General features: G+C 39.5%; 1 protein-coding gene across 1 annotated transcript in view; it reads right to left on the bottom strand.

Moving 5' to 3' along the window:
- Positions 1 to 24571, bottom strand: part of LOC108575579 — a 36054-nt gene extending 11483 nt beyond the window's left edge. Inside the window, exons 1-11 of the mRNA XM_017938404.1 lie at positions 24430 to 24571; positions 23493 to 23849; positions 22854 to 23067; positions 21832 to 22285; positions 21409 to 21411; positions 20947 to 21091; positions 20463 to 20640; positions 19174 to 19372; positions 18933 to 19044; positions 4284 to 4386; positions 1729 to 1901 (exon numbers count right to left, since the gene is read on the bottom strand). Of these exons, the coding sequence (XP_017793893.1) occupies positions 1729 to 1901; positions 4284 to 4386; positions 18933 to 19044; positions 19174 to 19372; positions 20463 to 20640; positions 20947 to 21091; positions 21409 to 21411; positions 21832 to 22285; positions 22854 to 23067; positions 23493 to 23849; positions 24430 to 24571 (2080 nt within the window). The remainder of the gene's footprint in view (positions 1 to 1728; positions 1902 to 4283; positions 4387 to 18932; positions 19045 to 19173; positions 19373 to 20462; positions 20641 to 20946; positions 21092 to 21408; positions 21412 to 21831; positions 22286 to 22853; positions 23068 to 23492; positions 23850 to 24429) is intronic.
- Positions 24572 to 25848: the final 1277 nt, after the last annotated feature.

The following is a 25848-nucleotide window of genomic DNA, read 5'->3' as shown; positions in this document are numbered from 1 at the left end:
AGTATTGAAGTTTTCTCGTTAGAGTTCTGGTGAAATGAAGGATAAATGTTCTTGATACGATTTTCTTGGTTTGTAATTGTATTTAAGAATATCGAGATTGTTGTGCTGTTGTTTCTCTTCTTAATTTTCCTATTATTAAAAAATCTTGAGGGATAAGTGGGAATTTTTCGAAAGGTCCCTCGAGTATCTGAACTTCTGCAAATTAGCGAACGACGATTTCCGGGCGGCAACAAACGTTTTCCTTGAAATAACAAACGGCTCGAGAATGCAAAACACGTACATGTATTCGATAAAGTGGCTGAATGTAGCAAAACATGTTTATTTATCTCGACGAATCGAGGATCGGTGAAACATTCGTATTCACTTCACGTTTCTTCAAATATTTTCAAACATACTTGTTGCAATACCGTTGAACGGCAAATTTGTTTATTTATCGCAGTAACGTCGCAGAATTAATAACGAAGCAAATAACAGAAATTACCTTTCCGTGCCATAATTCTGAAATAAAATTCACAAATTCTTACAGAATAGTTTCTTTCGTATTACAAAAAAAATTGCGAAATACCCTTATCGCTAATTTCCTTCGAAATTAAGTCTAGAACAAAGCTCCGTGTCTCGAGTGACAAAAAACGGGGAGATAATCCGATAAGGTGAAAGAAATTGAACGTCGTGGCGGTGCAAACAATCTGAATTGCCTCGTCAGCCAGTCGTGAATCCGGTAATTTTCCCCTAAAAGCGTGTACCGTATCGGTGTAACAAGGTTCGAGAGTCCATCGTTAAGCACAAGTTCACACCTTCTCGCTCTAATTCGAGACGGTCGATTTGGATTCGGAACGGCAAACGTAGCCGACTGCGTATGCAAAGGCGCATAATCCAAAGTAGGGGGAACCACCTGTAGCTCCGTAGACTCATACATATGTATGTACACCGGTAAAAGTTCGCAACCCGAGTCTCTTTCCTTCCGCTTCCTCTCGATCCGATGTCCTCGAGTCTCTTAACACTTTACCCGCGAGCCGTGGAGTAGATATTTTGTACTTTTCGTTGGAGCATTTATCCGCTACTTACCTTCCATCGAGTGTATCTAGTTTCCGGGCAATCGGTGCTAGATCGTCTTGGAAAATTTCTGCCGATTTTTCCGTAGATAAGCAAACTCCGTATTTTAGGATAATAATTCCTATGTTCTGTAAGATGTGCAGCGTTTGGTTTACAATTTTTCGTCGGATTTGCGGTGATTTGAAAAATTTGGTAATTCGAGGAAAACTGTATTTTCTTTTTCGAAGTTAAATATTCTTCAATGAAATCGAAATTTTGCGAAACTAGTGGAATTTTTCCCTTTTCTGCGTTTGTTCTGGTAATTTGTCAAAAATGAAATGGAAATTTCAAAAATCTGCAATTCTTCTCCAAAGAAACTTCGGCATTATATCTACCATTTTCTAATTTCTTTGAAAACAGAAATTGCAAAAATCTGCAAATCTTCTCCAAAGAAACTTTACCATTACATCCATCACTTGGTAATTTCTTTACAAACAGAAATTACAAAAATCGTTCACTTCTTACCCAGTCTCGAACAAATAGTCATTCACAAAGAGAAAATTGAAATTAGTACAACATTTACACTTCGTGATTCGCGGCTAACAAAGGACGTCTCTCGGCGAAAGTAAGAAGAAAATAAAAAGAAGTGTCGATTTACAAAGGTACACGAAGATCCATAAAACCGGTGAATCCTACCTGAACAGGCTTGCGGCGGCAGGGGGAAGATCAAGGTGGTCGATGATTTCCTTCGGGCAACTGCGCAGCCTAAACATTGTGGTTTGAAGCTGCGCAACTGCTGCATGAAGTCCGAGCACTCCATCAGCGCCACGTCAGCGAAGTGAAGATCGCAAAGTATTTGGTTCTTGAACCTGGAGAACAGAGGAAATTGATGATCGTTCGTGTTTGTCGGGTAAGTGGCTGCCGATTCTATATATGTACCCGGTGGCCTCGGTTAAGATCGAGCTTTTTTCTGATTAATGACTGGTGTGAACGTGCTGCGTAACCGAGTTTGATGGAAGATTTCATCTCTTTTTCTTTTTTTTCTTTCTTTCTTTTATGCAAAGCTTCGCTTTCGCTCTTTTGTACGGCGAGATTCGATCAGCGGCGTTGGTTTCTTTAATTAGCGACTGCGCTGCTTTCTTTTCTCTCTCCTTCTATTGCTCGAGTTTGTTCATCGATGGATAGAAGCGCTGCTGTTCGATAGTATCGGGCAATTCTGGACGTTTAGAATTTATCTCGCAATTGTGGAAGCATCGGAAAAGCTTGTAATTGTTACGCAACAGAGAAAGCTTGGGTATATTGTACTTGAAGCTTCGATATTTCCCATTGGCGCGAATTTTTGCAGAAATGTTCTTCGCTACCGAACGTTGGAAGAATTTGCAATGAGGTAAAGATTGCGACGTTATTTCTTGTATATACTTTGGCGTTTCTCTTTTCGAGCTAATATTTTTTTTTTTTTTGTTCGTTAAAATGTGCAACTTTTCAGATTAGAGTAGAGGAAGAAGTACATAAATTTTCTGGAGTAATGTTCGCAAAAATGCTGTTTTATGTCGCTCTCTTTTCACTTATTTTTGCTTACTTTAGTTTACGCTGCTTCGTATGGAATGAATATTTATCGCGTTATAAATAGAAGCAATATTTCACACGAAAATCAACCATAAACGTGTATTCTGTGTACGCTACCGTTTGTAAGTATTAGGACACTCGTTTTATGTGAAACGAACCTAAATAGTCGTTACAATGTTACTTTGATCCTGGAAAAAAATTAGTTTAAATTCTGAATGTTCATTTTCATTTAGGACACTATCTTCAATTATGCTGCACGCAAACATTGTATTTATCGCAGGTCGTTGAACCTTTCTTTGCAACCATTTTCATATAATCTAGAGAAAGCTATAGCTATCTTTTAGAAAAATTCGTAGTATTATTACCACGCGAAAACCATTGCAAAATGTATTGCGAATAATGGCGAAACTTCGTTCTTTTTCACTTTTATCACATTTTATCGTCCTGTCAATTACGAGGAAAACGCTGGAAATTTATAGCGCGAACACTCTATATATTTTTACTAATATATGACACGAGCTTTGTCAAGAAAACACAATAATCGTCCTAATACTTATAAACAATCCGAAAAATATGAAACTTTTCAACGCAATTTTTCCCGCTATTTTCATTCACGCTTACACCAACGATACAACGATCGAAGAAACATTTGCTCGAATTAAAGTGTGTGTTCTTTTAGGTGCAGGAAGAATAATAATACTTGCCCTCCCTCCCCTCGAGGTATGCCGTAAAATGATTTATTCGTTCCGTAGACACCTGTGACTCTGACAAATTTACCTGTAATATTTATAACTTTCCACGACACAACGTTTTCAATAAAAATTGTCACACGCAATTCCATCCAGAAATAGAAAAGAGAAAAGGCAGAAATAAAGAGAATTTTCAAAGTGTTCCATCTCGTTGAATTTCCTTTGCCGAAAAACCTGAACAACACTCGTTCGTATATACCTTTCTCTTTCTATTAGTCCAAATACAATAAACATACATACTCACCCATACATTCTGCACTATCTGAATCCACATGCAGTGAGAAAAAAGGAAAAAATGCCAAATGACTTTCGTTCTACCGATCGAATTCACCGCGAGAGCGCAGCGATCCGTTTCGCGAATCACGATCGCTGCTGCGCGATTCCGATCGACCGAATCCGCAATTCCATACGTGTGTGACGTGTTTCACCCTGACACGTGGAAACGCGTGTTTCGGATGGGCTCTGTTTTTTTTTTTTTTTTTTTCATATCGAAAAATGAAACACGACGGAACCGTGTATATTCGCGAATTCGTGGGATTTTATTAGGAAAGTTGATCGACGACATACGCGCGGCCAGTATAAACATTGGGATTTCTGTACGAGCGTGTTTATCGCGGTAGAAGGTGGACGTTTTCTCCCTCTGTTAAGTGGCATAATTAAAACAACTGCCGAATAACAATCGTCCGGTGTCTCCGTGTTTATTATTAACCCTTTCGCTAGGTTTCGATCGCGGCTGTAAAGTCGTTTCGAAATTTTCGTCGAATTCAGATGGAAGTGTGCAGAGAAGAGAAATGAAGGATTGAATCGCGCTAGCGGCACAGTGAGGGAAAAATAGGCGACAAGAGAACCTGTATTTTTGCAAAACTTGTAAATGGCTGTAGGCGAGAACGAAAGGGTTAATGTTGTTCAATTGTGACGTTGGAATTTTCTGCTCACCGTCTAGCCCGCTTTTGGTTGGGTCCCGTGAGATTCAGGCCGCAGCTGTTACATTTTAGGCATTCCTCATGGTAGTGATTGTTGTCGTACAGCGGCAACGGTTCTTGAAAAAGAGCAAAAATATCGCTTGTCAGTTGTGGTAGATAATTATCGATCCCTTGCTTCACGTCGTTCGACCATGTTCGTGGGGAAGATTGTGGTTTAACCGAGAGAAATTTCGGAATCCTAAAAATTGAAAGAAATTTGAAACTTCGCAGAAATGTAGTTAATGTGACACTAATTACGACACAATTTTTCTTTCGGCAATGAAATTGTCCTAGAGGTGAAAGCAACCCCTCGAAAAAATTGTGGTTTTGTGTCAGGTAACTTCTCGTACTAATTTTGTCTTGTGTGAGCGTTGGAAAAGTCGCAAAGCAAAGGGTTACTCTTTTATGTTATTTTGTGATGTAGGTAAATTATTGAAATATTCTTCCTTTGCATTTTGAAATTTTTAATGTTAAATCGGTTCATTTAGCGTTACTTTCTGTTAATTAACTTCTAGGAGAAATGTCGTCTGTAATATATAAGCGTCGTATAATTTTTAATTGTCGAATTTACCAACGTAATAGAAAAATAAATTTAAAGCTTCAAAAAAACGCAGAGGATAAAAGTATTCAGGTTTTAGTTTGCAACTTTTGAACAAGTCGAAGAACGACTTAAACGTTACCAAATGACTGTTTCAGGTGTAGATATCTTTGCACGAGTGGATGGAGATCGAGAATCTTTCTAGGCAGAGGGATTAGAGTAGGTTTATTGCAGGAGTTGGGGAATAGAGGAAGTTAATAATGTGAATTGAGAACGACACTCGCTTTGATTCTTTACGTAAAACTTACCAAGGCTTTTGCGCGAGAAATACTTACAGATATCGTTCGTAATACGATCTTCAAATTTCACAATTGATCCAGTCGCGTGGATTGGTAATAAAAAAAAAATACACCTTGCTCGTTCGTTTCGTATAGAATTTTTATTTAAACTAGATTCCATTAAATTCTGGTAGCATTGGACGTATAAATTTACATATCATATCTGTTTGCTCTTTCCGAGTGCTATCGTTTCGATCATTCGATCACCTGATATTTGGAATCGAAAATATGAAATAATTTATGCACACATTTCTTCATGCTGTTTTTTTTTTTTCGCAAACATAGTATTGAAAGGATTTTGCGAAAAGTTACTTAATTTATTCAGAATAAAATACTTTTCAATATATTTTTTGAACTTACTCTATTATCGTAAAAGCCATTGCTTTTTTCTTGAAGAAACACACGTACAGCCAAAGTTTCTTACTTAAAGCCACAGTTCCCACGAAACCCCATCAGGCGACACGGCATGGTTCCTCTTAAGAACATCTCAGGAAGCCGAATAGCCGGAAAAATGCAACCTACTCACCCGCCCCAATAACCCAGTTACCGTGTAACCAGCAAAAACGTCTGAAAAACAGCATATTTACACTAAAAGCATTTTAATAAAAAATCAACCAAGTATGTCTCATCGATCAGCTTCTAGAAGTAGCGTTAACCCTTTTGCTATGGCACTGGTTATTCGCAAACTGTACACTCTTCTTCATAAGTATTGGGACACTTACTTAACAGAATATAATATATGTACACTGCCTTTCGTAAATATTAGGACGCCCTTCGTAAATATTATACGATTTAAATTACATTTCTCTGACAAATCAGTAAAAATATTTAGAGTGCTCAGGCTATTAATTTCCAGCGTTTTTCTCGTAAGTGGTAGATTTGTGAGAAAAATAGAAGGCAACGTTTCATTATTTTTTCTATATAATATGATTGCTCCAGAAGATTTTCTAAATTTGCAATGATTTTCTTAACGTTTTTGAAAAATTGGTGGCTATATTTTGTTTTCATATTGCACGAAAGCTACTGTCGAGACAAGTTCAACGACCTGCAACAGAACTCGATTTCGCGTCAACGTGCGGATCTTAAAAATTTTCTGAAGTCTGTCTAGGTCTGCTTCACATTCGACAAGTGTCCTAACACTTACGAACGGGAGTGTACACATGTATATAAAGTGTAACAACAGTTCGATCGGCCTTTTTTTCGCGCCCCCGATCGCGTTCTTCCTCCTTTTTTTTCTCTCGTGTTTTATACTTAACGACCCCTGGTTCGAGGGGTGTGGTCTCTCCTTCATTCTCTCGTGACGCTGCCGTGGGGACCATAAAGAATTCCAGCGCGTGTCGAGCGTGGAATTTTGATACCACGGAGAAAGAGAGGCCGGTCGTCGTGGCACCGGCGTCGCGGCGCGTTTTCGTGACCGCTGGAACGTCTAATTGCACGCACGCTCGCGATTCAGTCGTTCCACGCGGCGTGTTACCCTCTTTGCGAGTCCCCTGACGGGCCAGTGACCAGGAATTTACATTTTTATTACGCCAAGCGGTAATTTCCAGCGTCGGAGGGCCGATAAGGAAGCGAGTGGTGATTTAGATGAGAAAAATATTCCGACAGTTGTGTGAAACTCGAGAAAGGAAAGGAAGAGCAGGATGGTAGGACTCGAGATCGCAGTTTTCTAACTTGTCGAATCATGTGACAGTAGGGGACAACGCCATGGGTGTACCCCATCGAAAACGGAGGTTCGGCAAAACGGCTGTAGCGCCGCCATTTTGCGAACAAACTAAATGAAAAAAATACCTCTACATTCCTTAAGGGTAATGCAATAAAGCCCCTATGAAAATTTTTCGGTAAAGTCAATTACTTCCTTAAAAAAAAATGCCAAAGTTAGGTATCATTGTCATCACTCAGAGATGACCCAAATCTTCCTTCGTTTTTCGTGCGAAACAGGAAACGTTTCTCTGAAACTGTAAAAAGCTCGCTACATGTAACAGGAAATTGTTCAAGCAAAGCTCCAACTATCTGAAGACCCTAATTTAATCGATACGACCATTAGAACAAAATGAAGTATCACACGAGTCGCTGTATCTCGCCTCTTCTCGCACACATTCTTTCATTTCTCTGCACAGACTCTACACACACACACACGCCTCAGCTGAAGGGTTAACGCTCTTGTAAGCAGGAAGTGAACTTTACGTGCTGATTCGGGGCGTGATAAACGAGATAAAGTTCGAAACTTGCAAAAGGCGCGCGGCAAAGCCCGATTAATTAAGATTCCCGGCGGGGATAATAAAACGTAATTCAAGGAAACATCCACCGGGGAAGCAAACCAGACAATTTTAATATCGTTCTCGTAAATTGTCCTGGCTGTTTTCTTCGCGAATCTCGATACTACGCCTTCCTCCATAAACATGACACTCGTAAAGGTTTGCCGGATAGTCTCGCGTTGCTTTCGAAGCCACCGGCTACTCTTTTCCCCTCTTTTTTCTCTCTCTCTTCTCTTCCTCGAAGGAGGAAGGAAAAGGAGAATACGCTTTATCGCCGCCACCTCGGCCGGGACTTTTAAAGGCGGGCTCGTTCAACAAAGAGGACCGGAAAATAATCGTAAGTTCCATGGCCGTGACTATTGTCGTGAAAAGTTGGTGGTATAAACAACGAAACTTATCCCGTTACAGCCATCGGGAGCTATAGCCCGTGAAAAGCGCTACTGGCGAAACAGGGGACGGAAATGGGGGGAATTAGAACGTATGAGATTCGAGCGGCGATAATAATTTTCCATCTGATAGGATGGAATTGGAACCTCTGCTTTTTGGGTAACAGATAGTCGTTCATAATTGACGAGCTTTCTGGAGGAGAGACTGATAGATCTGTAGGCCCTTTTTTCGTGAAATCATTTTTAATTAACCATCAGGTGTGTAGAAATCTTCCATCCAAATTTCGTTTCGATAATCCATCGATGGAAATAGAGAAGCACTTTTTGTTGAATCGTTTCCAGTTGACCTGTAGGCTAAACTAAAGCTTCCAATGCAATTTTCTCAATTCATCATTTTATTCCCTAGAAAGCTTTTCAATTGTTCTAAAGAAGAATAGAGATTTAGTATCGTGTTAGTTGTATTTTGTAAAGGTGATTCAATTTTGAAGACAGTTTTTTTAGCTCTTTTAAAGATTTAAAATGTAGAAAGAATTTTAGTTTTCTATTTTAATAATAATTAGTATAAGTTAGAGAGAAGATTGTCTGTGTTTCTCTGTTGTACTAAGAATAAGTACATGAAAGCTTTCGGATTACTCAACACCACTGCCATATTTTTCCACCTCAATGATCAACACCACGACAATCTACGCTTTATTGAATCCATCAAACTACCATCGAACTACTTGTTGACATTAAATTAACCCAGGCCAGTGGTCGAAGCATCAAATCCCCAAAGCTTTCACTCGAAGCCTTAATAGACTTAAACTAAATCCAAAAAGAAAACTCGTTCATATGAAAATTGCTAGACAAGAATTTCTCATCGATTTTATAAAAAAATAAAACACATTTTAATTCATTATTACAACTTAATTTCAATCATTCTCCACAAGTTACTCTAAAACAGAAAATCCTACTGCCCCAATAATTCTTGTGATCAGAAACTCGACTATAATTTCAATCACAAGTATCTTTATTTCCATGCAAGCGTTGAGTAATACCCGTTTCGTCCAGCAAACAGCGAGCGCTTTTTGTCTCAAGCGTGCCATAAAGAAAGGGTTGATAATGTAAACCATCGGTAAGTGCTAGCTCCACGTCATAACCGCGATATAAATTTACCATCGCCTTAAATTTACCCGGTGACTTATCAGCAAGAGTCTGTAAGTAACAGGTTTCAAAGCCGAAATCCAACATCATCCGGCATTCCAAAAGGCTCTCCTCCGGTTAACTCTTCTAGATTTATTTTTAATAATCCGCCACCGAGGTACACGGGGAACAACGTTGTGGACACGGTCTGGTCGCGATTTCTTGCCGGGGGAAAACGAAAGAAAAACAGAGAAAAAGGAGAAGTTACGAGGCAGAAGCACGCGCGTCATCGCGGTAAGCCCGGTTTATCGGCGCTTTAACCTCTGCTCCGGTTCCCTCCGCGCGCGAGCCAACAAGCATCCAGCTTATCTGTGAAAGCTGGATCTCTGGTCGCGGCTCGTAAAAAAAAAGAGAAGAAGAAAAACTTAGGGACCGGTGTGAAAAACGAGACGACTGGATTTTTCCACGAAGCCTGGGAGATTCGCGGGAGAAACGCGATTAGGGAACGCTCGTGGAACGCGATTATGCGTGAATTTACGCTATTTTAGCTTGTCACCTGGCTTTGCGAAGGGTCCTCTTGGTCGACCGTCGAAAAATGCATCGCTATGCCTGCAGAGAATGACGACTATGCGTGGAAGTTAATATTGGTTCGAAATCGAAGGTTAAGTTTGAACTTGCGAATTTTTGAGGGGGAAGGAAAGTTTGGAGAAATGTGACTTTTCGTGAATTTTAGGTAACTTAACCCTTTGTAAACTGATTTTTCTTCGTTTGACTTTTTCTGTAATATTTTTTGGTGGGAGAAGCAAGAATAAATATAAGAAATAATTATTGTAAAAAAGTTCTGAGTAATGTAATTTCATTCCAAGGAAATCGCGGCGATAATGGAAATGCGAATCGACCGGTCGATGGATACGCGATTCAATGGAAATTAAATGAGCTCGTGTATTACCAATCGAAAGTCCGGAGTCACTGTTGTATTTTATTTACATCAATTTTTCACTAATTTTCCCTTCGATTCGGAATTCATTTATCAGATATTACTATATTTAAAATATATAAAAATTTCATAAAATATATTAAATCTCTTAACACTATTCCAAAAATTGCAATCTTTGACAGTATATTTAGTGATTGAAAAGCATCCAGTGGACGAAATTTCAATTGCATTCCAAAATTTTCCAAAATATCTCCCGCACACTTTTCCAAACATCGTCTTCGCCAAAATCGTCCGTTCCACTTAAAAGTCGTCGAATCACTCTCGATTCCTATTTCCAGTGACTCGCGAGGCGATCGAGTTCGATTCGCCGTATTACCCTAGACGAGAAGGGGGGAAAAAACGTGAAGTAGGAAACCTGGTAATTAGGACGTTTCTAATGATAATCGGAGGATCGATCGATCGTGGGCGAATTGAGCTGGCGTGTTAGATAGGAATTAGTAATGAATGCGGCTGCGTTGTCGGGAATTAATGACGGAAGACAGTCGAGGCTAGACGGGGCTGAATTTATCGAAACTAATGAAATTCCTGAAATCGCGGGATCCTGACGATTATGGCCACGTCTCGTTAAGATGATAATTATTTCTCGGGCAGTTATTGCGGCCGGAATTCCTCGGCGATTCTTGCGGACGAAAGAAGCGAGGAGAAAAGAAGGCAGGGTATGTGATGAAGTCAATTATAGCAGATTTGTCGATCGTTCCAGTCGATGGAAACGATATCGGTTTGCTGTGGTCGAGATTTCATTTCAGCATTAGCAGTTTTTTCCCCGTCTGCATTTTAGATTACCGAACGGTAAGTAAGCGTAACGAAATTTAAATAAGGAAGAATTTTCAATCTTATCTATTTACGTTTGATTAAATTATTGGAAACTTTATTCCGGCGGAAATAATCTGTTTCCTTGAATTTCAAGCTTATTTTTATTTCTGTGCTGTTAGCTTTAGCGAAACATTTGTGGAGAAATTGTTGTTAATAACGGTGAGGAAAAATTGGGAACGATGTTTTAATTTTGAAGAGGCTCTTTGGTTGTCGGTTGGAATTGAAGGAAATTTTGGCAGAATTGCGAATGTGTGTAGTATTGCTAGTGAGGTAAAATTGTCGTACTTAGTCTGTCTTTAAATATTAAGAAACTTTCAGTAAGCAGAAGGTTATAGAAACTTTATTTTCGATTCTCATATTGGTACTGTTTTTATTACTTTTATTCACTAAAACGTTCTTACACTTTTGATCTCGCGATTCTATAGGATTCGTTCGAACGATTTTCTTGTTGCTTTCGAACTTATAAAATTACTTCTTTTTAGAAGGTACTCTGGTAGCGATATTAGCGAAATAGAAATGTGAAACGAATTACTATTAGTACTAATTTTTTAAAATTCTATTTTTTATTATAATGGTTATTGAAAAACGTTTAATAATTGTGGAATATCTTTTAAAATATTAGATTTTAACAATAACATAAAAATTAATAGTTCGTACATGTAGAATCGATCGATTTATGTAAACTGTAGGTACTATAATCTCACGCCTTTCAGTAGTACAGCTCAATATACAGGATGCCTTAGCTAGAACCAAACATCCAAATATCTCCTTTATTTCTAACGTTATCAGAATTGTTTCGAACACAGTTTTCATGATTTTAAAAGAAGAGTGTTGTAAACAGACCATTTTCTCCATGTTCATTTTTTTTTTTAATTTGTTTAAAGTCGTCGATATTTCTTTGCATGAAAGTATATCGTTTTTATCGTTGCACCTTGTAGCACTTTCTTGAAATACGCATAAAAATATCCAAGAACCGTGACACATCTCGCATAAGACAACTATATACCACTAAAAGCTAGAGCAAGTAGTACAGCTTGATCACTGCACCTACTTTTCTCATACCGTCATAAATCCACACAAATAAACTATTAAACACAGGAAGCAATTGAAATGGACATTTTCCCTGAAATATTTTCAATACTATTATCTCAAAGTACAAACAGCGACATACAAAATTATCCTCAATTTTTCCCTAAAAACAGCTAAACCCAATTCCACCCTCGAATACCCATTTCATAAAAATAAACAGAAATGAACTGCGAAACATCGATCTACCTCCAGCAAGAGACACTTGGATTTCCCCCGAAGTAAGAAATTTCCTCTCGTTCTTCACTACGATCCACAGTTCGAATTTCCATCTCTCCAAGCTGCTGGTAACATTATTCCACGGGAAAATACTCGTTCTGCTCTAACCGCGAGATAAATCCGCGTCTCTGACGGGAAACTGATCACGCAAACGCGGCAACTCCACGTGGGCACGCCATAGTATCCACCCCACGGGTCGATTAACATTTTTCGATTAAAAGCCCATCAGTACGACGTGACAAGCGGTCCGTCGCTGGGAGGAAGAGGTTAGATTAGGGAATAACACGATCAGAGCCCCCGTTCAATTGAATTTCCATTCGTCAGCCTGCAATTCCTCTTCCTCCGTGTTCTCGTCGCCTTTACAACGCCCTGTCATTGTACTCTCGAGTCTACGAGTGCTCGAGAGAGCGAGGAAGGAAACGAATCGACCGGAGGTGCTCCACGATTTTTTCCCTCTCCAGTTTCTTCGTCCTCTGTCTCCTGTAGCAGCTTCGCCGCGGCAGGAAGAAGCGCAAAACCAGGTTGTGTCCATGGTGTTACGAGGAAGAGAAAAAGGACGATGGGATTGGCTGAGGAAGGGGATTGTGTGTGTGTGTGTGTGTGTGTTTCGCCTTATTATTCCGCGCTCAGGCAGGAGAATGCGGGAGCAGTCCCTGATGCAATTTCGAAATGGAGCCGCGAACTGCGGGAGGATTGTGTTAGTCTGCTGCTGCCCGCGAATTAAGGCCAATTCCTTTTTTTCCCACCCTCTTTCCTGCTCTTGTTTCCCCCCTCGTTCGGTAGGAATGAAATGGAGGAACGACGATGGGCTACGGCGAGAGAGGCTGTGTTCGGTTCGAGAGGGGAAGTATCGCGCGAGGAATAACGATGAGTCGGCATTGATAATGGAAGTACGCTCGCTGAGCTACGTGTAGTGTCACCGGGAATTTATTTGATAAGGGAAGGTTTGGTGAACGGTGGGTTATGAATGTGACGTTTGTTGGTTGCGTTTCGTTCTTGATCTTTCGTAGGGAATAGTTCTTTTTTGTTTTTGGCAGGATGAGGGAGGTTGAAGGTATGCATAATACAGGATGACTCGTTTGAATTTGTACTATGTTATATGTATGTACTTGGTAAAGTATGTTGCATTACAGAATTTGCTTCTGGGAGATTATTTTGGGGTATTTTTAAATTTTTCAGCAAAATCACGTAATGTGTGGGGTCGCTGAACTTGTCTCGTTACACTTTATCATTCAGTAAAAAAAAAAAAGTCCAACTGACCCCTTCACCTTCTTTAATTTTCCGAAAACAGCTTTCCAAATTCAACGCAATTTTCAAAACATTTATTTAGAGCATTTATAGATTAGCATGTGTCACCCTGTATACACGTACTTCAGAGAAGCAATGAGATTAGCAGTGTGAAAGTTTAATTCTAATTTTTGGCGATTCTATGCCGATTGTCCACAAATTTCTCCAAACTCGTATATATTTGCGTGTCCCAAAAAATGATTTCTTCTTTTATAAATAATTGTAAGCAGATGGCAGTGGTCATTTGCAAAGTGTTTTTACAGAATCGCCACTTCAACCATTTCTCTTCATTAATATATGCGTAAAACTCTTCCTTTCTCTCTCTAAAACTTCCTTCTCGATTACACAGCCAAACATTCCAAGATATCTCCCATTTTACACCGTAAAACTCCCAATAAACTGTACTTCATCCATACACCTCACTCGAAGAAAATAAAAGGACCAAAACTCTAACGAATCGCCTTTGAAGTTGGCAAAACCAACGGACAAATATTTCCGTTTACCACGAAGCGTCAAATTCTCTCCCCGCACGCTCCATTGTCCAACTTCCCAGCATTGTGATAACTAAATTCACGAATGAAGAAACTCATTGTCAAAATCCTTGTGTAGTCGCGACAAAGTAGGAAGGACAAGAAGACAACGAGCGGGTAGTTGACGAACTTTTCAGGAAAAATCTCGCGGAGAAGGGAGGAAGAATCTTCATCCGACGATAATCACGGCGGGCGAGTATCAGCGAGTTGGAAAATGAAAAATCGAGGCTGGCGCAACAGGGAGGCGGCAGAAGCAAGCGTTGTAACGACTTCCGGCGCCGAGTTACTCTAACTTTCGTCTCCTTTATTTTTTTTTTTTCTCATAACGAGCGGCATCTCGCTGGCGGAGAACGCGAGAAACATCTTCCCCTCGTCGTCACGTGTAACGAACTGAGTTTCTCCTTTTGTCGGTCAACCGTGTAAAACGAGCCCGATAAACGTGAACGGTTACGGCGACTGCTTTCCGTGCGATTTAACGAAATCGCGGAAATCACAGAATAGCGGAGAATTGATGGATAATTCGAAGGTGATGGTAGTGCGGCGAAAAGTTGGAAATTTGGAGACAATTAGGCATTAATCGTCGTATAACGGCGATTTCTTCTTGCTTTTTGAGGGAGGACAATTTTTCTTTGCCTCGGTTTGTGGATAATTCTTGCACGTTTGCAATTAGCGAGGCAATTATTGATTGAAATTCAATGAAATGCGATTTTAACGTAACACTGGATTATTTGCGTAATTTTGATAAGAGCTTTTTTGGAGGCAAGTGAGACTATTTTTTAATTTCACTATTTTTTTTATTCTCCGCGATTATTATTGTGACTTTGTTTAACAGTTTCGAGATCGAAGAATGTTCCAGGAAGACAAACTAGCGTATTTTCGAATGCATTATTTATAATATTATATCCCAAGGGACGATATTTCATATGCATTATTGATATCGAAGTGTAAGCAAAAGTAGGAGCTCGGTTACAGTGGCTGCTCGATATAATTGAATAGAATCGATGAACATGTGACTGCAATTTAAACTGTAATATTAAAGAAATGAGATAAGTCGAGTATGATAATGAAATGATAAGTACAAATGTATTATACGAAGGGTAGCTTCCTTTGTTGTTTTATATGTTAAAAAGCCTTGTTTTTATCAAAGGAAAAGAGTAATGTTTATAATTGGAATTATTATAATGGAATATATTACTTTTAGTACGATCATTGATCATACGTAAAATAAAAACTCAAGTTTCTTTATTATCGCATAATATTTCTATTAATATTTCTATTACTATTAAACGTACAATTATAATTAATATGAATACGACGGTGGAACATATTTTTAACAGTGATATTAATCGAGTAATATTTGCAAAACGATTTCAAATGAGAGGAAATATGAAGAGGATTTTCTCTCCGCGTTTATAACGATAAAAAATGTGTTTTCACATCGAAGAAATTGGAAAAAAGTACTCCAGCAAAGTTAACGCTGTAGCTAACAAGACAGATCAGTTGCAATAACACGAGAAGTGCATAAAACGAAACATCAAACGGTAATTACTCTTCTCTTCTACGACATTTAATGACCAAGAAACTCGCTTTTGCAGAATAAATTGCAAAGTTTATGCTTCGACTGGTTCGTCAGCGCTAATTAAACAATCGGGAACGTTGCAGTTCACACTTCTAAAATCGCCTGCTTTTTATTATCCTACAAAGCAGAAATTTAATTAATAATTTGACAAATACATTGATAATTACACTTGAAAAATGATATTTTTTACAAATCTAGCGAAGCATCGTCCACTATCTTCCGTATTATTTTTGCTTGCATTATAAGTATTCTGTTCATGTGTAAATTGTTAGAAAATTCGCGATTAAGGAATAATTGTAATTCAACTTTTAATAGAGAATTTTCCATTTAGATATTTGAGTATAATTTTACGTATAATTTCAGAATCGTGAAAATTAGATATTGTGAAATTCAAAATTTTAATAAATGACAGATATGCTAAATTTCAAATTTTGTTTTACTGACTCAAATCTTCACTTTTTCCACCGAGTGTACATTTTCACCAATTTTTCTTCTTCAGTACCAATTCATACCTGCACTTATGCACATCTACCATATATCAAATACGCAAATTATACGTTTTGCATAACGTATCACACATAAATAACCGCGATCTATCATAAAAATTGTCGTGTCACACATACGTGGCGTGTTAATAAAATCTTTCTCGTATCTACAACAACCCTAACTCCTACTCTCGTACAATAAAAACCTTCGCCGCAATCTATCGTTATCCGAACTTTTCACAAACCGCGTCTCCCAATTAACCCCAGCAAGAAACAACCAACCTACACGCTGAAAAATCTCTTGGAACCGAGTCAAAGGAAAATTTGCGAGCGAAAGATCGCGCGATAAACGCGTCCAACACCGATCACGGTGATCCATAAAAGTCACGAAGCGGACTGATTCCCGCGATTATAATGCACATGGTCGCCAGGACGAGTTTGAACGCGGGAGGCAAAGCTCGGACATGACTGAACAATAAAAGCGTTCTAACGAGCGCCGTTTCTTCGCTCGGCTAACCACGGGCCTCGTAAAATCCGCGTTACGAACCTACATACGCCGCATTTTTCTCCTAATAATATTCACCCTACGTTTCTTCCTCCTAACGACACGAAACACAGAGAAAATACTACCGAAATAATTCCAAAAGAAAAAAAAGAAAACACGAACAAAGTGAGATGTAAAAAATGGTACAGACACGACACTACGAAACGTCCTACCTCCGACGAAGCGTCAGCTCGACGAAAGGCGGCAACCTCATCCCGTCGCTGGTCAGACAGAATCCTTCGTCAACGCGACGAGTCCTTTTTCCCATCACACTAACACCACACACTTAGCCTCCTTCCGTGTCACATGTCACACGAACACACCGCGAACGCGAGGCAAACATCCGTGAAACGCGCGCACAACAACAGCTCCGACGACTAAATTCGAGATCATCGAAGATCCATGAAAATTCACGCAGACGTCGAGGAGATGAATGGCCAGACGAATATGCACACCAAGTTTCTGGCCGGCATCCAACTACTCGTGACAAACCGATATCCGTCACACACCGCCACAAGTGGTTGCGTCCTGTCACTGGTCAGACACTGGCTCGGTGGTAGCTGGTTTACCAAGGACACGCTGGCAAGGGCGAGTCCTGCGGTTGGACATGCTTCGAGGTGTCCTATAGTTCGATCGATCCACGTAGCGACGATCCTTCGATCATTGCTCGATGGGCACCACCCATGTCGTCCTAATGGAAAATCAAAGCTCCGTCGTACGGGCGAATTAGAACAGCTGGATCCTCTAGAGGGATTTCGCTGCTTGCGAGATAGACAGGCTGTTGTTCACGGTAGTAGACTCGTCGTGCAGGTAAACATGTTTCAGAGAGAAACAGGTGATCCTCGGGGTAGATGGAACGAAGGAGGAGAACTGTCAACACGAGACACTTTTTCCGGGGGGGGGGGGGAGAGAAACGCACACTGTTCGGAGGAGGATGTTCACGATGTTGGTTTCTTTCTCTCACGTCCGTACAAGTCTGATCCAAGCAACGTCGATCCTGTAGGAACACACTGGTTCGATCGTCGATCAAGACAACAAGCCGATCCGTGATCAGAGAGGTCTAGTAGGCGTCGTGATTACTGAGAGCACACAGCTCGTTCCTCGTGTCCAGTCGTGACGAGGATGACTGTGGTTCCTACGGAAGGACAGGATACGCCAGGAAACGCGTCTCGACGCGAGAAGAACCACGCACACGCTCGGCAAGCTCTTCGAGGCTGGTTTCCTCTTCGGCTGGCTATCGACTGTCATGCACCCAAGTGTCACACCGTGGGAACTAGGAGCGATGACAACACGCCTGCGTCCACGGAGACGCTGCACGGCGTCGCGACGCCGGCAGGACGCGTTACCAGGGCGCGCATGCCGTGATTCGATTCGAGGCCGACTCGAGGCATCTCGAGGGCGCGGAATTTGATTGGATTAGAGGGACGGTGATGGCTTCGTGAACTTCTTCAGGCCTTTCGTGGGTTTTTTTATTAATTCTAATATCTTTGGGAATTGCGCTGGTGATGATGGAAGATTCAGCGTCGAGGAAATGGAGAAATTCTGTGTGCGACGATTTTTAGGTGGATAAGAATTTTTCTTTCTTTTTTTTTTTTTTCTTAGTGGGCGTTTTAATTCGGGAATTAATTTTTGTCGTGCGTCGGTGCGAAAATTTGTGGGGAATATAGAGAATTGCGGAGAATGAGAGTGTGGTTAGTTAGTACACTTTCGTTCGTCGGATTTATGCAAACATAAATACACCTATTCTTCAGATAATGAAAGTTCTACCGAAGGATGAGTGTGAAATTGAAATGAAATGTTGATAGTCATTAACTCATGGATAATACAATTATGCTTTACTTTTTCACTGAATTATGAAGTGCTTTATTTATCGAAAAGAAAAATTAATTCTTCGTTTAATGGAGCTAATAACGAGCTTCAAGTGGAGCGCGTGCGTCTGACTATATACAGGCAATACTACTTAGAATGCAGCGGGAAATATGAAACGAATTAGACGTGTGTATAAAAGGATTCTTTGTGTTTTCGAGATGCAGAATAGAAATACTTTTATTTTGCGCTGCAGTGTTTGGAACTATGATTTGTATACAGAGTGGACTGCATAAAACAGGCGACCTAATTATTTTCTCTAACTACGATGGTACGAGAACAGTTTTGTGAGTAATTTAAATGGTTCCAAAGGGTGTCTAAGATGGAAGAAAAACTTTTTTAATGAACAAAATGGGAAAAAGTGAAACAAAGTTTCACAATTGATTTAAAATATTACAGAAAAAAAAAATACAGTAGAAGAAAACATAGGTGACTTTAAGAAGAGGAGAAAAATTTTTGAAGCCATTTAAATTACACATAAAAACGTTCTACCACCATAGCTAAGAAGATAATTAGATGGCTCGTTTCACACATGCTCACCCTGTATACAATAAATGATCACGAAATTCACAACTCACCAGTTTGCGTGCTGCTGTCGAAAAAGGTGTTCGATATTTCGACAGTCATCGTGGCTAAGGTTCCATCGGTGATTTGAGCAGAACTATCTCTTCTACCTCGATATCTTTGAACCTAATGAGCAGCAAAAGAAGAAGAAACGTTTAGAAACAGTACCATCGGAATATGATGAGTCGAATGTACCTGAATGTTTCTTAACGAAAATCGTAACTGTGGTGTGTTTAATATTCGTAAGAAACTGACCGCCTCTTCACTTTGAGAGCTCTGCCTTCGAAAATTTCGACATCTCATCATTTCCTCCGTGGTGCTCTGTCGTCGAAAACCACGTGCGATCAAGATTTCTTTCGTGGTCGATTGTGTTATTATCGGTGCTGGCATGCCCTCTCCTGTACAAGCACACGGGCTTGGGTCTCTCGAGGAACATGAAGAGCCATCCGGTGATCTGCAACACGCAATCTCTGTTCAATTCTGTCGTTTTCGAAGCGACAAATTTGAGAGACAAAGAAGAAACGTGGATATATACTCGAGAGAAAGAAATCTTTTAAAAAAAGAACGTGTTTATTTTTTCTTTGATTGTAAAAGGATGGTAAGGTGGTACAACTTACAGTAGTTCTTGAAAATACAGGGTGTCCATAAAGTCTCGATCCATTTTAACGAAAATATATTTTGATGGAATTTTTGACACTGTCGTGTTTCAACAGATAGATAGGCCGAGGATCGCAAAGATTTTGGGCACCGCTTGGGGATTCATCGAATCTAAGGTGTACAGAAATAAGGTGAATGACCTTTGAAACCTGAAAAATCGGATTAGAACGACGATAGAAAATAAGACCGGACATGTTGCGGACAGTTTCTCGATCTACGTTTAAATAGCAGCAGCAGTGCTTTGAAATGCAAGGAGGTCGTGTTTAATTGTATTAATTTACTTTTGCTAAGTGTGCTCAGTAATTGAATAAAGCTTGTTTCGAAAATATCAACGATATTCGCTAAAATGGATCGAGATTTTATGGACATCCTGTGTATTTACTGTATCATTGAAAAAATCCTTCGAAAAGACAAAAGTTGATCGACAGTATAATAAAGAATTTTTAATAATTTGAAATATGCAATTATTTCAAAAATTAGTGAAATTTGTAAAAAAAGGGGTAGAGGACATAGTTAATACTTTCCATGTGACTTATTACGTCTCTGATAATAAAATCTAGTCAGCCGTGAAGAGAAACAAAAATATATAACAACTATTCCAGCTAAAGAATTTTTATTTAAATTTACTCTATCACACTTGAACTGAAATCCATAGCATTCAAAATAAAAAATTCTTTAACTCACGAATTTAAAAAAAAATTACAAAGAAAAAGAAAGAAAGCTATGAAAGAAGAGTGAAGTATTTCTATTTTCAAATTAAAAACCTAAAATTTTCAAAAGCATGCGCTTGAACTTCATCGGCCAATCGCACAGCCATAGTGCTTTCTATCGTTGGAGCGACATTACCAGCAGATACCGCGCCGTGGAAATCGATAAAATGTAGGTACCTCGGTGGCGACCGACCACTCATCGAGATTGACTGCCGCGCTAGTTGAGATCTCTCCCTGATAGGACTGATATCCCTTTTATCGGCCGCCCTGTCCGGGCTCAGATGGCTCCTCGAGTCGCGGCGTCGCGGATACGAGGCGGAATCGGGACTCAGCGAGTCCCTACGGGCTATCCGTTCTTCGAACATCCCCAAAAAAAATTGTTTCTTAATAATTCTCACATCGTGCCTTACACTACACATTCAGGGGAAAGAAAGAAAGGAAGAATCTTACGAACGGCAGGAACATAAAATAGAGGAAATGAGATATGTGAGCAGAAGGTGGAAGATAGAATGATTTGAAAGTGTTGAAATGAAATGTCGTGTACAAACTATAGATACAATTTTGTCAAAGATCTGTAATTTTTCATATTTATATTTGGAGTTACATTGGTAGATTTAGAAGGTGAAGAATATAGTTGTTAATTGTAGGTGAGAGTAATTACCTCTACCCCTTTCTTCGGGATTCGGTGACAGTGTCGGCTGACTTCCACGTCGTCGTGCGGGTGGCGTCGACTCGTCTACGGTAGCTGATTGCCGTTTTAATCTCGACAATTTGTTCGGGGAAGCCTCCTTCTCTTTCTGATAACACTGCAACAGAATCGATAATTTACTGATAGAATATCTCCTACTTGTTTGCTGTTTCTGCTTTGGGTAACTTCGTGTCTGACCAAACACTTGCTGCTACTACTTTACTTCATATATACTGCTTAAATGATATTTTCCAAATTGTGCTTTCTACGTTTATTTCAGTTTTTTTTTAATTGCATTTTGCATTTGCAAAGTTTGCTGCTTTATTTTGTAATTTTATTTTAGTAACATAAGATGCACAACTAACTAACAACGATAATGATAATTTTGGTATTCTGAGAATATAGATGAAAATTTCGTCGTGCCTGGCTATACACAACCTATTACTACTGAAATTATTTCGCAATTGATACGTAGAGCACAATTATTTTCTCTGCTTAAAGAAATTGTTTTCTTACTCCGTGTTAAAGAAATTCAACAGGATCCATGATCTTTAAATTCCACATTGCTGTAACTACACTACTGGAAGCTGGAGCAAGTAGTACGACTCAACCACTGCACTATCCTTACACTTATTCTTGAAATTTGCTATTATACATATTTTCAAGAAACAATACTCCAAATTACCTAACTTACATTCTCACAATTCTCAAATCCAAATTTTCTAACTTACATTTTCACAATTCTCAAATCCAAAGTTTCTAAACTACATTTTCACAATTCTCAAATTCAAATTCTCGAAATCGCTGTGAATCGTTCTTCGAACCGCCAAAATGCACCAAAATCCCTTATAATCGTACCTGAGTGGTAGAATCTCTTCTGGTAGCGAGCAGAGGATGCGTCGGTGTGCTGACGTTAGGTGATCCAACGGGGCTAGAGCTGCCGGAAGTCGAGGTTCCGGGCAATGCAAGTGTCCTACTGGCAGTCGGCGAGACACTTGGCGGTGTCACCGATGACATCACGATGGTAGGGGGAGTGATGGACGCGTCTAGAGTTAGGTTCTTCATCTCGGACACGGTCTTCGTGTCTATGGTCAATGTAGTCGACGTCGTGACCGTCGTGGTAGTCCATGAAACCGTCGTCGTGGTGAACGTCTTCACCTCGGTGCTCGTCACAGGCACCTTGCCGTCAACCACTGACGTAGTCGTCGTCGTCGTGGGCGTCAGAACTTTGTCCACCGTAGGCTGGGATTTTGTCTCGATACTGCTCGATCGGTCGCTTCTGTCCATGGAGTTGCGCGTCTCCAAGTGTTCCCTAAAAAAGATTACTTCGTTACACGAAGGGAAGTTGTGTAGTTTAAGAAGATTCACCATACTTCAGAATTTTTTTCATAGGTAACTACTGCACGAAGAGCTTCCATTTTTTGGAGGATATAAACGTAACTTTTAGCTTCTTTCTCCAATTTTTGAAAAGTATGAATATTACAAAATTGCAGAGTTGGTGAAGACTAATATACTCAAGTTCTTCTAAAAATTTTCAGCTGTTTTTCTAAGCTTGAGAAAGAGTTACTGTTTTCAAGTAAAGTTACAAGAGTGTCTGATTGAATAGAAATTTATGTCAGCTCAAAGCTTACTGCTATAATCGAGCAGACAAGAATAAAGTAAATCGTCCATAATCGATATTCCTAAATGAAATTTCTAAATGAACTCGATTCATGTACGAATCCTCTATCAGGGACCCCATCCGAAGCAAATCATTTGCTTCAAGTCTGTGGCAACGAGGCAATTAAATTCCCTCCTGGAGTAACAGCTCCGTCAAAGACAATTCCGCGTTCAATCGAAATCACAGGCTTAAATCCGATTGTTTGACCGCCGTTATGTACCTGACAGCATTGCTGGCCGCGCTATCAGTGCTGGAAGCACTTGGCCTTTGATCGCTACTGTAATATTTTGCGAGCATCACGCCGCTGGCACTGTCCGCAGACTGTTGCGATTGTCTGCGCCTGTGATGACTGCAAGTATGCTGCCGTTCGCCCGGACTCTTGGTTCTTCCGCTTTCGCCGGAACCGCGTCGAGAGCTCTTTGAGTCGCTTGACACTGGAAAGTGATGGAGATATTGTTAGGTCTGAAGTGAAGCGAAATCGTCTACTGACACGGTTGAATTTTTGTAAATTATGCTATATAAAAAATAGAGGTGACTTAGAAATCTTCAACTGTTCCCTTTAGCTGCAAACAAATTATCTCTGTCATATTGTGGCTTTCTTTGTAGTAGGCAACTTTTGTGAAATTGCTATTGATCTCTGGGACATTAATTTTAAATCTGTAAAGAGTTAGCAGATTGAATCTTGAAGTAAATTACGAAGTAATTCCAAAATTTTGGCTGGAAGTGTATTTCCATTACGATACTTTATAGAATATAATGTTCTAAACAGTAAAATATGAAAAAATCTACTCATGGGTGATACAAATCTTCAAATTTCTCGCAAGATTCTATTAAAGAAAGTTCTATTTTCCCAACGCACCTCTCTCAGATGGAGAAATGACTGTAGGAGACGGTTGAGGCTGCAGCGTCGTATCCTTCCTTCCCCATAGCCTAGAAATGTCATTTTTAAAGTTGCTGATCGTGGTACCGGTCGATTTCGTCGACGCTTGACTCTTAATCCCGCTGTCGACTGAGCTTTCTCGTCTGGACCATGTTTGTCTGGACCACGGCAATGATTTCGCGATGTCTGCAAGCGTTTCACGACGGCACAGCTTGTTTCGAACATCCGTAAGGGACAAGCTGGAACGTCGACGAGGTTGATTCGTCGTAGGTTCCTGTGGCTCATTCGGCGGGGATGTGGATGTGATTTGCGTCGCGGAGGTACGTCTTCCGGTTCCTGAGGAAGGTAGAGGTAATTGCATTTTTCTTCAGACATCGACAGATAGTGATTTCGTATTTTCTATAAATTTCGCTCTCTTTCTAAGGCCAATGTGATGTTTAAAATATTTAAACCTACTTGCGTTTTAAATTTTGCAAATTTTAAGTTTCTGAAATTTTAAATTTTGCAAATCTTAAATTACTTAAATTTTAAACTTTGCAAATCTTAAGCTTCATAAATTTTAAGTTTCTGAGATTTTAAATTTTGCAAATCTTACGTTTCTTAAATTTTAAATTTTGCAAATCTTAAATTACTTAAATTTTAAACTTTGCAAATCTTAAGCTTCATAAATTTTAAGTTTCTGAGATTTTAAATTTTGCAAATCTTACGTTTCTTAAATTTTAAATTTCGCAAATTTTAAGCTTCTTAAGTTTTAAATTTCGCAAATCTTAAGCTTCTTAAATTTTAAATTTTGCAAATCTTAAATTACTTAAATTTTAAACTTTGCAAATCTTAAGCTTCTTAAATTTTCAACTCAAACTTTAAGTACATATTTAACACGAATTTTCTGTAACTTAAGAAATATCAATGCACCTACCGAGTCGTTGCTTCCAAGTAGACTCCTCAACCTGTTCCCTCATCAAATACAAAAACCCCCCCCCCCCTTTCCCCCCCTGCCATATCAGGCCGACCTGATGACTCAGGATCGGCAGGTTACACACGAAGCAGATCGCTGTCATGGTCCTGCAATCGAAAAAACAACACTGAGCCACCGTCGTTTTTTCTCTCGTCGAATTTGAAGATAACTCAAGGTGAAAGGGTGCAACGTTTTAACGATAGAATTACGTGAATCCAGGCCATGCCAACAGAACGTTTGTAAAGTGACACTCGATCGAAGTCGTGGTTCTCTTAGTTATCCTCTACGTAGATCTTCTAGGATCATTTTCATGCTTAACTAATCACGAGTCGCACTCTTCCGCAACGAGAAGGGAGGACGGACGAAGATGAAGCATAATCGAGTTCACTTTCGAGCACACTACTGCGTTCACGATACTACTGTCAAAGTTTGCGCAGGAGGTTAATAGAATTTCTGTCGTATAAAATCTCCCTCTCACCTTTTTCTCGTCATTCACGGTATAATTGCATGATCGAAATATAAATTTACAAGATATGTACTTTCTTCGTTTAATATATTTTTTGCCCCATTTCTTGAAATATAAAGTTGCAATTTTTGTAAATTTTTTTGTTCACACGAGATACTTTCTCTGTTATTTCTGTTTTAATTTTTCCATGAGATTATTCCCAAAATTTCGAATTATTTAAAGGGGTACACCACCCAGAGGCGTCTAAAGGCAGCTAATGTTTAGGAATTTTTTTCATAGATAATTATTAAGCGCAAAATTTAGATCTCTTCAGAGGACATAAATGTTAGTTTTAAGTTTATTTTCCAATTTTTAAAAAGTGAAAATGTTCCAAAATGGCGGAGTTATTCACTATTACCCAAACTCTTCTTTCTCTCCCTTTCAGATCCTAAAACCTCAGAATTTGAGGCGTTTGAATTTCGACACAATACTCTACACACTTGAAACTTCAGGAAAACATAAAAGAAAAAAGAAATTCGATTTTTTAAAATTGTCTGGGTGGTGCACTCCCTTAAATAAAATTTGTCAACGACACTTCCACCGCTTTGAAGAAAACATTCCGGATTAACAAGTAAAAATTTCCGCTACTACTACTACTAGAAACAATACTAATTTTCAGAGAAAACGGAACATTCTTTATCCTCCGTTTCATCTCGCACAGTCCTCGTTTCCAATCGTCTGTTTCACGTTTTCATTAACTTCCTGCACAATCAACATACTTACTGATCAACAAACAATACTTCTACAAGATACTGTTCACGCCGTAACTGACAACAGTTCGTAAGCAGAAAGCGGAAATCAGAGGTAGGAGCGCGTCGAAGCCAGGACTTTTTTCCGTATCCGACACGTTCCTCCTGGCTTTTCAGAAATACTCC

The sequence above is a fragment of the Habropoda laboriosa genome, unplaced genomic scaffold (assembly GCF_001263275.1).
Source record: "Habropoda laboriosa isolate 0110345459 unplaced genomic scaffold, ASM126327v1 scaffold186, whole genome shotgun sequence".
In the NCBI taxonomy this organism is placed as follows: domain Eukaryota; kingdom Metazoa; phylum Arthropoda; class Insecta; order Hymenoptera; family Apidae; genus Habropoda; species Habropoda laboriosa.
The sequence above is the reverse complement of the archived record's forward strand: the minus strand, read 5'-3'. Positions and strand labels throughout refer to the sequence as shown.